This window comes from Mastigoproctus giganteus, chromosome 5, assembly GCF_048544385.1.
Source record: "Mastigoproctus giganteus isolate SK-2022 chromosome 5, ASM4854438v1, whole genome shotgun sequence".
Lineage (NCBI taxonomy): Eukaryota > Metazoa > Arthropoda > Arachnida > Uropygi > Thelyphonidae > Mastigoproctus > Mastigoproctus giganteus.
In genome coordinates, this window is record NC_143579.1 from 42,773,396 (window position 1) to 42,790,313 (window position 16,918).

The 16,918-nt window shown below is 36.4% G+C and overlaps 2 protein-coding genes across 3 annotated transcripts in view; one reads left to right on the forward strand and one right to left on the reverse strand.

Annotated features, from left to right (window-relative positions):
• Positions 1-1,480: 1,480 nt before the first annotated feature.
• On the reverse strand, positions 1,481-10,279 carry Sf3b5 (splicing factor 3b subunit 5). The gene is made up of 2 exons (XM_090373156.1): positions 9,932-10,279; positions 1,481-1,607 (listed from the first exon to the last, which is right to left on the reverse strand). Exon 1 carries the CDS (start codon positions 10,187-10,189, stop codon positions 9,932-9,934), a length of 258 nt encoding a protein of 85 aa, XP_090229282.1. The 5' UTR covers positions 10,190-10,279; the 3' UTR covers positions 1,481-1,607.
• A 70-nt stretch (positions 10,280-10,349) lies between these two features.
• Positions 10,350-16,918, forward strand: part of CSN7 (COP9 signalosome subunit 7) — an 81,081-nt gene continuing 74,512 nt past the window's right edge. Inside the window, exon 1 of one of the 2 annotated variants that reach the window (XM_090373158.1) lies at positions 10,350-10,395. The gene's annotated coding sequence lies outside the window, so the exon portion shown is untranslated. The other variant, XM_090373157.1, reaches the window with a different exon arrangement.

Below are 16,918 nucleotides of genomic sequence, written 5' to 3' on the forward strand. Positions count from 1 at the left end.
ATCCATGTGCTCTGACTAGTGACCAAATCAATTCACCAACAATTGGGGAAAGGATCTCTTCAAGAATTTCACAAAAGTATGACATTCAGTGCATACTTAGAACTACACTTAGAACACTTGCCAAGTGTCCACAGATTAGTGTCACTTGAGTCTTTAACAAACGGTAAAAAGTTTGGAAAATGTCTGTGAACAGATTCAAGTATGACTGAAAATGGAATGAGATACTTTACATCCAAAGCAGATTATTATCAGCATCTACTGCATTTAATGTGAGAAAATGAGTCATCAATACGAATGAATGACATTCATTCGGAGGCCAGGTGGGAAGGAGCAGCAGTGTGTAGCACACGCTTCTTGATTAGACCGGGGTTCGAGCCCGTCACCACCAAATACGGAGGATGCGGAAAGGTCAGGGAATGACCACCGCATATCCTGGAGCAATATGGCCATAGTTGCTAATGCTCCTAAAAACCAAATAACAAACAAACATTCATTCGGCTTTAATGAAAGAAAAATTATAAATATTCAACACGACTACCACAAACTACTTATTGCGGAAACCTTAGAGATGAAATTTCAATCAATATCTGTAGACTATTCCTATTGTCCGACAATTGGTCACTTATACACATGCTTGAAGAACAAACACTACAACACAAGACAAAAGTTTGGGATTAATTGTGAGTTGCTCTATTCCTGTGAACATGACGCCCCGAAAAGTTCTAGTCCGACTTAAGGAATGTAGAGAATAATCCCCCCCTCATATCCATTAAACTTTTTTCGACCCCTAAATTTAACTCTAATGTCAAGCTACTGGACCGAAGAAAATAATCGGTCCATATTTATTTATTAAGCGGTTTAGGTCTTCAAAATTTTATGTCAATCCACATAATGGTTTCCTGCTGCCAGAGGTATGGTGTTCGAAGACAGAAGTCTTGAGTGCTCAAGGTTGAGACCGATGGGTCTGAACACTATGGTTCTGACAGTGGGGAAGATGTCCCACATGTTTTGTAAAATTGATATCGCCTTCCCAAAGAATTATTAGCACATTGGACCAGGAGAGTTGGTTGGAAAAGAAGCTTTCTATATCTAAAATAAAGGTAATCCCTGTTGTTTCATAAAATTATGTTTTATAGTATTTCCGACACTAATCAGGCAGTCTGCCAAGTGGCTACTGAATGTATTTTAATATTGTGTTAATACTGTCACATAAATGATCTTTACCAGCTGTATGTGAACTCAATTTCTTGATGAAAGCCTTGTAACACTATGTATACCATTTCAGATGTGAAATCCTCTAGTCATGAGGATTTCACATTAGCTATGTAGGGTGTTATTGCACGATGTTTATAATCACCACAATAAAGAATACTCATAATTAAACCTTATTTTTAAATACATTTTCTACATTATCAGAAGGTTAAAAAAAAAAAAAAAAAAAAAAATCACAGGAAAAAAAAAAAGCTTTTTTACATGCAAGCAATTTTTAATTTATAAATAATTTTTATTATGAAAATGTCATAAACATAAAATAAGAATAATTGAAAAAGTCAACTGTAGCTATGTCTTGTAGGACTCTTGTGGCACAAATTCTGGAAGCAGAATACCTTAAAAAAGAAAAAAATAAGTTATATATTTTGGCAGACAGTAATAAAAATTTTAAAAACACACACTGAAAATAAAAAAAAATTAGTTTTCTAATTATATGTGGAAAAATAATTATTTATGAAAATGGAGGGGAAGAGATTAATAGAATGATGGCAATTGAAGTGTTAATATTAAAGAAATAATCTCAACCAGTCTGCCGACACAAAATTCCATGTAATTTTGATCACATGAAGTTGTGGCGGGGTGGGGGCATAAATACAGTTTCCAGAAATGGCCTTTACAATTTTAATCTTTTAGTTTCTTAGGGTATATTTAAAATACAATTAAGAAATTCAAACTGTTTGATAGATCAACCCAAAGAGTGTTATGATAAACTAATGATGTTAATCATGGATACCATGAATGGCTACAGAAGTTTTGGCACAGGCCACTGTGATCCATATCTTGTGTTCTTTGAAATGAATGAAGGCAAAATTTTTGCTGCTATGATTGCAGAACTAGAGTCCATAAATTGAAATTGTGGGGAAATAGGTTTACATTTGACTGGAGAAAGGTTTCTTTTAGCGAGAGAATTGCTAATTACTGGAATAAGTTATCTCTGTATATAACACAACTGAAACTGACAGTTTGGAGAAACTCAAAGCTCAGACAGTTAACTATGCAAGGAGAGAAACATGTGGTGGTTTTGTATTTTATTCATTTATTTTTGGTTGGTGAAACAAAAGCCTGTGGCTTCTTTTCTCTGTATGGCTAATACTATATGAACAAGTGTGATTTAGTTAATTCCACTGGTATTGGAAGCAAGGATCTACATCAGTTAGATGCCATCCAGAAGGCTTGATTATGGGGGAAAAACAACAGAGTTAAATTCGTGATAGTTGTTTTAGCCAGTTTAACAGAATCTTGTGATATAAAATAAATACTATTTATACTCTGAGTATACACTTTATACTTAGGAAAATTTATAACTAATCACTTTGATAAGAATACAATCTACAGATTGTAGAAAATTTGTATGTCTACCACTGTAATTTGTATATCCACCACATGACATTTTATCAACAGAATCTTTTAGAGCTTGCACTGTCACATAATAATACAATACAATTCAATATAAGATCAGAAATAGAAATAAAATATTAGGATCACCACTAATAGCTACTTAGCATTAGTAGTGGCATATGATGTAAGGAGGAAAGCTTATACGGCATCGGCCAAAAAAAAAAAAATGTTGGTGAAAGGCATATTTACAATTAAAATTAGATTAAATTAATTAAAACATTGCCTCCACATTTTAAAAGCAACAAATTGTCTATTGATTCCGGTCAACCCTTCCCTATCTCTTCCCTTTTGCAGTATGATTGATGACTTTTGAGGTTATGATGAACATCGTGCCGAGATCCAACATTCCTTACATTTCGAGGGTACAGCTCTAAAACGGTGTTCGCAGGCCGGCCGCTAGTTAGTACACAGGACTGAACTTATTAGTAACTCTCTAGGAGGCTTCCGGATCAGCTGGTGTATAATCTTGCTACCTCTACTCTGCCAGATAGTGACTGGACGGAGTCCGAGTAGTGTGTATGCGGGGAGAATTGTCGAGGCCACGTTATATCAAGGATCGGGGTATATACTTACCTCATGTACGCCATATCCAAAAATTTCATTACTTCATACAGCATGTCCCACACACTCTTTCTTACTATTGAATATACCATGAATTGTCAAACTAATAGAGCAAGCTTATCTGCGAAAAGATCTAAACCTCACAAGCACTTCCTAATTCATTTCACAAATATACGTGGTCTCAATTCTAATCTCAACAATGTCCATTTCCACTTGCAGTCTGCCAAACCCCATGTACTTTTTCTGAGAAGAATCTCAGTTATCGGTTGATTCAACTACTGCTCATCTCAGATGCCCAAATTATTCGCTGTATGATTCCTTTTGCCTCAAAGGTGGTACTTGTGCATATGTCCGTTCTGATATTCCCTGTCAGAGACATGGCAATTTGGAATCTCCTCTCTTTGATCTTCTCTGGCTGAAAATCTCTCTACCTCATTGTGTAAAATTCATCTGTTGTCTCTACCGTTTTCCCAACTCCACTAATCACTTGGAGCTCTTTGACTTCCTCTCTTTGCAACTTGACTTTCTCCAGTCCAACTATCCTAACAGTGAGGTAATTTTCCTTGGTGATTTTAATGTTCACAACTCCAGCTGGCTTCCGTTTTCCAGTCACACCGACCCAGCAGGTCGAGATGCTGAGGCTTTTGCAATTACTAATGACCTAGCGCAGATTGTTCATTTACCTACAAGAATACCGGACAATCCTGATCATACAGCCAATACTCTTGATCTTTTTCTCACAAACAACCCTTCTAAGTACATGGTCGAAGTGACAGGTCCTTTAGGCACTTCATATCACAACTTGGTGATTGTCTCTTCTCCAATGGAACCTTTATCTCATGGCTATTCCCAACTGTGTGTTGTTTGGCATTACAAGAATGCAAAATGGGATGACCTGCGAGACTTCTTTTCTTCTTTTCCATGGTCGGATTACTGTTTCAAAACTTCTGATGTCAATGTTTGCTCAGATCGTGTCAGTGAAATTATTCTTGCAGCAATGGAATCCTTTATCCCACACTCCACTTTAAAATCTCGTCCTTTATCTAAACCTTGGTTTTCCAGTAAATGTGCTAAGGCTGTTTAAGAGAAGAATGTTGCATATTGTAATTGGCTTTTTCTAATTCTTCAGTTTCATTTTCTGCCTATACCAAAGCTCGCAACAATTGTAAAGCAGTTATTAATCAGTCCAAACTAGAGTTTGAACAGGCTAAGAGTAGAAAACTTGCTTCTTGCCCTAATGGTAGCCGAGCATTCTGGTCTCTTGCCAAAGCTATTGGCTGCAACTTTTGCCCATCTCTGCTCCCACCTCTGTCCAAACCAGATGGTTCTGTTGTCACTTCAGCCAAGGATAAAGCTGACCTGCTAGCATCCCATTTTTCTTCCACCTCATGTATTAATGATCTTGGTAAAACACCTCCCACCATTCCTAACACACTCCATTCAATGCCTCCTGTGGTCTTCCGTCAAAAGGATACCAGAAGGATTTTGATGAATCGTGATGCTAAGAAAGCTCCAGGTCCTGATGGTATTTCTCCACTTGTTCTCAAAACCCGTGCTCCTGAACTAACTCCTATTCTTTGCCGCCTTTTTTCACTTTCTTATTCCAAAGGTGTTTTTCCTTCTGCTTGGAAATTTGCTCATATCCAGCCAGTTCCTAAAAAGGGTGACAAATCCCTCCCATCCAATTATCGTCCCATTGCAATTACTTCTACTCTTTCTAAAGTAATGGAGAAATCAATTAACCGCCAACTCTTAAACTACCTAGAAACCTTCCGTCTGATTCAACGATCGCCAGTATGGATTCCGTCAGTGTCTATCCACTGGTGATATTCTGGCTTATGTTACCCATTTATGGACTAATTCAATGGAAAGGTTTGATGAAACACAAGTAGTTGCTCTTGACATCTCAAAGGCTTTTGATCGTGTTTGGCATAAAGGTCTTCTAAACAAGCTTCCATCTTATGGTTTGCCAACTGTTTTTAATAATTGGTTATCCAGTTTTCTTTCTCTGATTGCTCACTGAGGGTGATGGTAGATGGCTCTCTGTCTTCAAACTCCTCCACTAATGCCAGTGTCCCCCAAGATTCAGTTCTTTCCCCCACTCTTTTCCTCTTGTATATTAATGACTTTCTTACATTGATTGGAAATCCTATCCATAGTTTTGCCGATGATAGCACACTGCATTCCACTTTCCATTTTGAGAAACCTTGTCCTGCTCAATCAGCTTCAACTTCTCGAAAATCTGCTTCCAATTCCTTAAATGCCGATCTTCAGGTAATTCTCCAGTGGGGCAAAGACAACTTAGTTGATTTCAACCCTTCTAAAACTCAGTCTTGTCTTATATCTCGCAAAAAGGATTCTTCTGCTCCTATGCTTATCTTTAGTGACACTCCGATTTCTAGGCAAAATGATATATCTCTTTTGGGGATTACCCTGACTTCTAATCTCTCTTGGCACAAGCACATTACAAATATTGCTTCCTCTGCATCTAAAAAACTTGGTTTTCTCTTTCGCTCTCAGTGTTACTTTTCTTACAAACAGCTGCTCACTCTGTATAAATCGCAAATCCGTCCTGCCATGGAATATTGTTCCCACATCTGGGGTGGTGACCCCCAAAACCTCTCTTAGGCTTCTTGATTCCATCCAGAAGAGGGCAGTTAGGTTAATTAATGACCCACCTCTAACAGAGTCTCTCCACTCACTTTCTCATAGAAGTACTGTTTCTGCTGCATGCCTCTTCTACAGATACTTCCATGGGCACTGTTCTTCTGAATTGGCTTCTATAATTCCTGCTCTCTCTTTCAAAACAGTCCGAACACGTGCCGCCACCAGCCAACATCCATTTACTGTCCAACTTCAAACGCACAGAACCAACTTTTCATCTTCCTCATTTATTCATTCATCTGCCATTTTCTGGAACAACCTTCCTTCATACATATTTCCTGAAAATTACAGTCTAGAGAAGTTCAAGTCCAATGTCAACAAATATCTTCTTTCGTCTTCTCAACCTCCAACCCAGGCACGGTACTAAGTACTATAGGTTCTAATACCTCTCGTGTTTGGGGTTTACATAAAAAAAAAAAAAAATATATATATATATATATATATATATATATATATATATATATATAGTTGAGACCGAAAAACTTGTATAAGACAGAAAAAATTGTGTAATTACAGACAATGTTTTTAAATGGACTTTAGGATTCTGTTATGAAGTCAGACCAAAATGAATATGATCATCTTCTGCTTTCACTGAAACTTCGCTCAGTTTCCTTTCAGACAGATGAACAGAAACTCAGTTTCCCTTCACCATACAGCCAGTTGCACTCATTTTTGCTTTCACTTAACAAAAGAATTCAAAGTAGATTCAGAAATGTCTGCAAATATGCAATCGGTTTAGTATATTTAATGTTCTCCATGTAGGTGTTTCTCAACATTACAGTCAATAAAGAAATTGTTGCTTTTAAAATGTGGAGTTAGTGTTGCAATTAATTTAACCTAGTGTAGCACCCTGTTGCTCATTATATGCAGTGTGGTTGGGAGGGTGGTTGAATTTTTATACAATATGTAGATTACATGTAAAGTTGTATATTTATTATATTAATATGTATTATTCATTTATAATTCTAATTAATTTACACAGCAGTATAATTTCTAGTAACATATGTTACAATAAATTATACTGCTATATAAATTAATAAGAATTATAGGTTATGAGTAATTTTACATATATGTACATGTGTAAATATATATGTATTCTTTAATTCCATCCTGACAGGACGACATGATAGCTATTCCATTCACAATTTATTTTTTACCCCTTTAAATCCGATCAAAAACGTATTTGCATCTTGGCTAGAAATCACTGCCAACAATATGCGTTCCATTTGGCAAATTATTTCACTGGTTTTGAATCACGAATTCAGACAATTGCCAAACATATTGTGAAGATCGGAAAAGACTTGGGATTTGAAACTTTTTGACACTGCCAATGTATGTGACTGCATCGACTCACATGCAAATGACTTAGATGATGCAACTCACCTTGAAATTGATGAGCAAACTGCAGATGAAAACGATTCTCAAGTGGATAACACTGAAATGGCACCAAAAAAATTTTCAACAGAAGAATTGGAAAAAGTTTTTCCTGGGGGGGGGTTGACATAACCTGTGAGGCGATTATGAATGGAGATCCAGATGTTGAACATAGCATCAAGATATAGTAAATTTTACAAGATGGGTTTTGATGCTAACAAAGACTTATACGCCGAGAAAAAGAAGAAACAACTTCATGGAATTTATTATTGAAATATTTAAATAAACAAACAATAAAGCTTTTTTTCTCATCTCTAATGATGTTACCTTTCATTAATAAAATTTTTGCAATATTTTTAATTTCAAATCCTTTTAATTGGTTATCAACTGCAAATTGTTTATATATTTATTATAATTTGTTTATAGACTGTTTCTTTGGTATGCATTTATTTAAAACCCATTATAATTATGCTTCAATCAACACGATTTCATATAACACAGAACAGTTTCGGTACCAATTATCAGTGCTATGCGGGGTATTGCTGTATCTATAGAAAAGACATGCAGCAGAAAGTCTATGAGACAGAGTGTGGAGAGCCTCTGTTAGAGATCAGTCATTAATTAATCTTACTACCCTCTTTTGAATGGTATCTAGGAGCCTGAGAGAGGTTTTGGGGGCACCGCCCCAGATTTGGGAACAATATTCCAGGGTAGGACAGATTTGCAATTTGTACAGAGTGAACTGCTGTTTGGAAGAAAAGTAATGTCAAGAGCCAAAGAAAAAAAACCCAGTTTTTTAGATGCAGCAGAAGCAATATTTGTAATGTGCTTAGGCCAAGAGATCCATTAAATTTATTTAATTAATTAATTTAATGAAGTAATTAGTAATAAAGTAAAGTAATAATGGAATCATAGAATGGTGAAACTCAAGCAGTTGCTCTTGACATTTTTGATCATGTTTGACGTAAAGGTCTTCTAAATAAGCTATCTTATGGTTTCCCAATTGTTTTTTTTATAATTGGATATCCAGTTTTCTCTCTAACCGCTCATTGCACATGATGGTAGATGGTTGTCTGTCTTATAACTTCTCCACTAATGCTTGTGTTCTTCAAGATTCAGTTCGTTCTCCCACCTTTGCTTTTGTATATTAACAACCTTCTTCCATTGATTGGAAATCTTATCCATAGTTTTGAAGATGATAGCATATTGCATTCCACTTTCCAGTTTTAGAAACCTTGTTCTGCACAAACAGCTTCAACTTCTCAAATATCCACTACCAATTCCTTATATGGTGACCTCCAGGTAATTCTCCAGTGGATCAAAGATAACTTAGTTGATTTTAATCTCTCTAAAATTCAGTCCTGTCTTACATCTTGCAAAAAGGATTCTTCTTGCTCCTATGCTTATCTTCAATGACACTGATTTTTAGGAAAGATCATATATTTCTATTGGGGATTACCCTAATTTCTAATCTCTCTTCCTCTGCATCTAAAAAACTAGGTTTTCTCTTTCACTCTTGCTATTACTTTTCTTCCAAACTCTGTTCACTCTGTACAAATTTCGAATCTATCCTACCATGGAATATTGTTCCCACATCTGAGGCTTAATGAAACATCTATCCAATTAGCCCAAATGAAGTCTTTGTTTCTCCAGAGATCCAACTTTAGGAAAAAATCAGGTTGGCACTCTCATCTCAAATAAAGATTGTTTCACTGCAATAAATTATATTAATGCATCACTTCAATAATTTAAACTTCAAAAGTTGATACACTTTAGGACCTTGGTATTGTTTTCAATGCAAATTCACACTGATCTTGCAAGTAAAGTCACTAAATCTGTGTGATTGCGTAACAGCAACCACAACATATATCTTATCCTAATATAATTATTAAATACTTTAGCAGAATGCTTAAGTCAAATTCTTTTATTATTATTATTTTTTATGAGAACCACACACACGAGGGGTATTAGAATGTATACTACTTAGTACCATGCACGAATTGAAGGTTGTGAAGATGAAAGAAGATACTTGTTGACATTAGACTTGCATTTCTGTACATTATAATTTTCAGGAAATACATATGAAGAAAGGCAGTTAAGCAAGAATTATAAAAGTCAATTCAAGAACAGTGCCCACGGAAGTATCTATTGAAAATGCATGCAGCAGAAACAGATCATCTGTGAGGCAGAGAGACTTTGTTAGAGATGAGTCATCAATTAACCTGTCTTCTTTTGAATGGAATCTAAAAGTCTAAGAATGGTTTTCGGCCCACAATATTTTGGGAGGTTGATCTAATTATGTGAACTGGTTATCTAAGCTAAACCTCACTGGTACTGAAAATTTCGATTTAAGGAACAGCATATTATTAGAATTTATTTTTGAGTTAATTTAATTTTTTTGCTACTAAGTTCTTCTTTAATTAAAGGAAGTTCAAACCTGTAATCATCATTTAAGGTATTTATATATATATTTCTGCTTATTTTTAAAAAAGATCAGAAAGATAGAGTACCCACCAGGCTTTGTAATGGAAAATGGACTACATAATTCTGAAGTTGAAATATTTGCAGTGGTGGAAAGCCAAGAAAGAACGGACAGGTAATTTCTATAAAAACACGTCGTGAGACTGTCCCCAAATCCCTGAGGTACTTTTATGGAACTCACCTAATCTTCGGCTTTTTCTGGTGGTGGCCCACATGGCTGCAGCATTTTTTCAGTTAGGTTAAATCGCACTCTTGCTTTTGATTCATTCTCAGCAATTGCGAAGAAATTCATCAAGTCAAAATGTCCCATATACGAAGCAAAACTGTCTCTGTGCTGATTTACCAGCCATTCATATTTTGAAGTATCAGCATGGCCGGTTCCTATATATTTACTTTGTAAATGCTCCAGCTGACTGTGAATATTGTAACGATCACCCATTGTTACAGATAAAAGTGAAACTGATAACAGAATTTAAAATAAATAACCAACAAATAGCGACTGCTTTAACTAAAGTTGCTTATGAGTTACGAGAAGATGAACTACGTAACATGTGAACTACGCCATCTAGTGACAACAGAGCAGTAACATATTTTTACTACTCTATGCTGATGAAAAGTGAAGAATAATAAATCTTTCCGTATTGGGTATGTTGCATATATAAATCGTTTTAACTCCTCAACTTTATTACCTTACGTGATGCACAGTAATTAAATTTCAGATTAAATAAAAGTTTCAAAATTTGAAAGATATTAAGCCGTGTGTTTAGGTAAGAAAAAGTTTTCTGTATTAATAGTATAGGGTCCGTCCCGAATGCCTCTTGAGCGACAAGATTTTTTGTAATTGAGTTAGCATCATGAAGTTATATATATTGCTAGTATAGAAATAAAGACATAAAATAAAAGCTGTCTATTACAGATCTGAATTTATGAACAGTCAACTGATGCCCGTTTCCGCAACGGTTGTTGATAGAGTTCCTTTCAAGTCAGGAGTGAACTTTGCTATGCGGATTCGTGAAAAATTGTGGAAAGCTTACCAACAAGATGCTGCTGATATAAGTGTAAAAAGAACATAAAAGGAAAGTAAACCAACAAGATACTATTGATATAGTCCATTTTCATAGATGGCTTGCGTTTTTAAGTCGCTGACATTTGTGACCAGCCAAGGAGTGGAAGACAAAAGTCTGTGTGTGTAAAAAAACACTAAGATTTTGGAAAATAATTGACAAAGTCAGGACAATACCCACCTATGCAATAATACAAGCACAAGGGTGTTCAAAGGAAAGTATATTAACTATTTTAAACACATTGGAATGTAGGAAAATATGTTGTAAATAGGTACCCAAATAGGTAGGTAACAAGTAAAATGAAATTCTCCAGGCAGGAGATCTGCTAGACCTATTGCAGGAGTGCAATAACTTTCAAGTTTTTTTTTTTTTTTTTAAAGTCTGATAACAGGTGAAGACTTGGTTCTTCCATTATGACCTTATTCTAAATGTTAGTCTATGGAATGAAATTTCTTATTCCCCTATTCTAAATATTAGTCTATGTGAAGAAAAGCCTCAAATTACCAGATAGTCACAAAACATTATGGCCACATTGTTTTGGGACAGAGAAGGCCCAGTTTAGGTTGATTTTTACAGAAAGGTCAGACTATAAATAAGGAAAGATATTGCCAATTGCTTGATAAGCTTAATAGGGCTGTAAAACAAAAGAAGAAAGGCCCTAACAGGACATCAAATGTTCATATGACTCAGATGAAAATTGCAGACCTATAGTATAGAATTTTTTCCACTTCATTATATATGATATCTTTGTGGAAAGTACTTTTGAGTAATGCAAAATCAATAAACACAATCATGTGCTGGTTTCAGCAGCATCCATCTTTTTATCACAGGGCATATGCGAGTCGGAAAGGAAAATGGCACAAATGTATTGACAAACAAGGTGAATATATAGAATAAAGTATACATCCCTCCAGGTTTTTGCAATAAATGTTAAAAATTTCAACTTTGTATCTGCTGCCTTTATATTTTTATGGCCAAAGAAGCATTACTGTTGGACTGACTCATGTCGTATTAGTTGGATATCATTTACACAATTATATTAGCTTAGTTTAGCTTACAAAGGATTAGGCTCCTTTTGCAATTGTTCTATTGATTATTCATGTGAATATGAGTACATTTGATTAGTATTTCACAATCCCTCGTTATTATGTTAAAATTACAATCGTAATCAATACATTTCAGTATTACATGTACCATAATCAGAAGTATGATGTGTATCATAACCATGGTCAAGAGACCAGACCTGACATCCAGAGCAGGACATTACAATGCAGCCATATTATAATGTAGAAGCTTATGTTAGGAATATTTTTAAAAGATTTATTATCATGATAATTATTGTTTACTTCTATTCACTGACAGAACCCAGCCTTCTTACTTTGTGAGTGTTTAGAGCTCCCTTGTTAAGGAAACAAGGGAGCTCTAAACAACCATTTCTGATAAATGTCACAGGAGACATTTATCAGAAATGGTTGTTTATGGAGTGATGCATAACAACATGCAAGGATATGCTTTCAAAATACTTGTATGTGGTGGGGAAGCAATCCACCATTATTAAATTAAGACAGAAGTGACTATATTTCAAATTAGGCAATTTACAAGAAAAGACAAATATTTAAGATAAGATCAAAAAGTTCCATGATTGAATTTTTATTTAATGAATATTTACAATAATTACATATTAAATTTTTCAAAATAATGAGTTTGGCTCTTTAGACATTTTTTCCATTGGATATATAATTGCCTTTTATTTAATTTTTGAAAGTTCCTTGGTTTACTGTATTTCTTTCATGGAAAAATATTGGCCCTTTAATGAGTTATTTAGTCTTTTTTTTTGGGGGGGGGAAACACACAGCAAAATGTCAAATGAATAAGGATGATACCATAAGATGATTATAGAGTATTTAGAAAGGTATTCAAAAGTTATTGTTTTGTATGATTAGGATTGCCAGATTTTTTGGTAAAATTCCATAAATTTCCACCGGTTGTTGTTGGTGGCTCTATTGTCAGGGAATATATGTTATGCAAAAAGGATAGGTGGAACAGGACCAGGATATATCTGCCCTAGGCAAAAGTTGATGACATAAAGCAGATATCTTTTAAGGACACAAAAGGTAATATTGTTGTACACATTGCACCAATGATATTAAGAGTAGGAGAAAGGCAGAATTACTTAACAAGTACAGGTCAGTGTTGAAAAAAAACCGCGACTTAGGGCTGAATTTGAAAGTGTCTGCAATTCTGCCAAGACACAATAGGAGGGAGTATATGATGAGAGCCTTGTCAATCAGTTTGGCCCTGGAGAAATTGTGCAAGGCTCATGGGATAGAATTTTTCTCAAACTGGTCTGTGCTTGTTAACAAAAGAGACTGCTTCTATAGGGATGGGATACACTTAAGTAGAAAGGGTGCAAGAATATTTGCTGATGCTATCGAGGCAGTGTTAGGTAGGTCAGACAACTGCTAGGTTGGGGGGACTAATAGATTAACAGTAGCCACTGGTCGAGGTGAAAGTGATTCTTGCACTGCTTCTATTGGAATGGGCAGCAGCCTGGAAAACAAGGTGCACAGCATCAGAGACTGCTGGAAGTCATCACGGAACAAGTAAATACATGGGCTGTGTTAGGGTAGCTAAAAATAAAAACAGGTGCATGTATACTTGCATGTACACTAATGCTAGGAGTTTATAAATAAATTTGATGAATTTGAGGTGTTCATCAAAACATCAAAGGCAGATATTGTTGGGATATCAGAGATGTGTCACACAGATATACAGAATTGGAATTTCAGGAGTACAATGTGTACATAAAGGATAGATAGAATGGAAAGGAGGAAGGGTTATAGTATTAGTTAAGAAATACAAAATCTAAGGAAGTGCAGCCAGTTGACATGGATAGACAGTGCAGTGTTGAGTCAGTTTGATGTGACATAAGCACTGGGAAAGGGAAAATGAGAGTAGGTGTGTGTGATGAGTATAATGAGCAGTTGTGCAGAGAAATAGAGTGGGCCAGTAAATCAGAATGTCTTATAATGAGGGATTTTAATTTCCCAGATATTGACTGGAATTTTTGGGTTGGTCACTCACACACTAGCAAGGCTTTTGTGGATTTATTGGATGATTTTTTTTTTTTTCTACAGCAGTATGTTTTTTTCTACAGCAGTAGCCAAGTGGTCAGGAGCGAGAGTGCAGTAGCACACCCTCTTTGAGTAGACCGGGGTTCAAGCCCTTGACTGCTGAATACAGTCGATCTGCCAACCTGCACCGGACCAGTGTGGCAGATTATGGTCCATTTTCCCTCAGCATGAATTGTTGAGGAGGATTCCATCCTGCAGTGGGTTGATAATGGCTGCACTTTACCTTTACCTATGTTCAGGAGGCAACCAGAGGGAGTAATACTCTTGATCTGATTATCAGTAGTGATTATTGGCCGACCGGGCTAGCCGGGTGGGTAAAGTACCTGCCTGGCAACCCAAAGGTCGTGAGTTCGATTCCCGCCTCGGGCTTGGATCAAAGTACTGCAAAAATCTTGGAAGGTGCATTATGGTCACAGAAGCCTATGCGCCAACAACTACCAAAAAAAAAAAAAAAAAAGTAGTGATTATTCATGCATTAAAAATCTGCAGATAAAGGAACCACTAGATGGCAGGGATCACAGTGTGCTGATGTTCAAGATACATTGCAGGATCATCTAGACAAGACTGCAGCAATTACTCAGACAGCATGGGTCTGTTAAGGGAAAGTCTTGTTTGACAAATTTGATTGGATACTATGATGTGGTTGCCGACCGGGCTTGCCGGGTGGGTAAAGTGCCTGCCTCGCAACCCAAAGGTCGTGGGTTCGAATCCCGCCTCGGGCTTGGATCAAAGTACTGCAAAAACCTTGGTAGGTGCATTATGGCCACAGAAGCCGATGTGCCAACAACTACCAAAAAAAAAAAAAAAAAAAAAATGATGTGGTTACAAAGGAACTGGATGCAAAAAATAATTTTGATATCGTATACTTGGATTTCAGGAAAGCTTTTGACACTGTTGCACGTGGAAGTCTACTGTACAAATTGGAGCAGAATGGTATTAAGGGTAAATTGTTACAATGGATCAAAGGGTGGTTGAGTGGGAGAAGATAGAGAGTGGTAATCAATGAATGCTGCTCTTCCTAGACTAATGTTATTAGTGGAGTCCCACAGGTTCGGTGTTGAGTTCACTTTTGTTTTGTATATTTATCAATGATATTGATGAAGGTATATCAGGCTTAGTATCGAAGTTTGCAAGTGATACAAAGATTGGGAGGGTTAGTAATGACAGTGTGCTACTGTAACAGGATCTAGAAAATTTGGGCAGATGGGCAAGGAAGTGGCAACTGAAGTTTAACATTGACAAATGCAAATTACTGCATATGGGGTAGAAGTAACCCCAGAGGAATGTACCAAGTGTGTGGTACTACACTTAGGGTGGTAGAAAATGAAAAAGACCTGAGAGTAATTGTGCAGCTAGATGTGAAGTTTTCTGAGCAATGCAGACAGACTACAAGAGCAGGTCTTGGGGTTTTGTCAATGACATGCAGGAATTTTGCTAGGAAGGAAAAGGAGGTAATTATCGCATTGTATAAGGCAATGGTCAGGCCACGCTTTGAGTATTGCATACAGGTCAGGAGGCCTCATTTGAGGAAGGATGTAGATTTGCTTGAGCGTGTACAGAAAAGGGCAACAAGATTGGTGAGGGGAATAAAGGGATCAGCTTACCAAGAGAGGCTTAAGTTCTGCAAATTGCAGTGGCTGGAGACTAGGCACCTGCGCGGTGATCTGATTGAGGTGTATAAGGCCTTGAATGGGTTGAACACGCTGAATTCTAATGGGATCCTTTCACTTGTTCAGATTACGAACCTAAGGGGGCATAAATTCAAATCGAGGAAAGAGTTGTAGAATAGATTGTGTGGAAATTTGCCTTTAGCCAGTGGGTGGTGAATTGTTGGAAGAAACTTCCATCCGTCATTGTGGAAGTTGATAGCTTAGATAAATTCAAGGAGGAACTGGACAAACATTTAGAGGGAATGGTTGTGTGATTTTTTTTTTTTTTTTTTTTTTTTACTGTTGCAACATAAACTCATATGCTTGCTTTCTTTTATCACATGCCTCTGTTACTATTACTATGTGGGATTTACTGGAAGAGATAACTATCATCAGAAGTAAATGGATGGCTTTTTGCTTTTGAAAAGATGGCTATGGTGGTCTGAGAGAGTTTTTAAATTCTATATAGTGGGACCAACTGATGATGTTACCAATGGCAAATTCTAAATGGGAAGCATTTGAAGAATTCATCTTGGAAGCTACTAGGCTTTTCTCATCAACAAAGAAATATTGTTCAAGATTTAGGAATAAATGGATATCAGAGGAACTGATGAAGACATGAGGCAGAGAATAAAAATGCATGGGATATGTATAAATTAACAGGTGACACAGAAGCCTATGGTAGATATAAGCTGGTCTGTAATCAAGTTACAAAGGTGGTTAGGCAGGCAAAGGCAGATTACAAGAAATCTTGTAATCTGCCTTATGTTTACTTATGTTATTCTTTACTTAACTTTACTCTAGAAGGAAGGGGATGAATCAGATTGGTCCACTTGATATTGATGGTTCAACTGTTGTTGATCCTGCTCAGGTAGCTAAGAAACTGAATGAGTATTTTGCATCAACATTTATATATGAGGAGTTATTCAGGGAGGGGAATGCCAGAGGTGTATTAAACTATGGTAGTGAGCTAAATGATTTGTAATAACTGAGAGCAAAGTGGGGCAGAAATTGTTGAAAATAAACATAAGAAGGCACCTGGGATGAATGGGATCTATCCAGTTATATTAAAGGAGGCAGCAAAGGAAGTAAGCAAACCCTTAGCCATAATTATGAGAGCTTCCTTGGACTCAGGGGAGGTCCCCATGGACAGGAGGCATGCAAATGTGACCCGAATTCACAAAGGAGGATGAAAGAGTGATACAAATAAATACAGACCTATTAGTTTAACTTCTGTTCCGGGGAAATTAATGAAGGCACTGGTTAAGGAAGCACTGCAGGATCATCTAGACAAGACTGCAGTTATAGTTCAGACACAGCA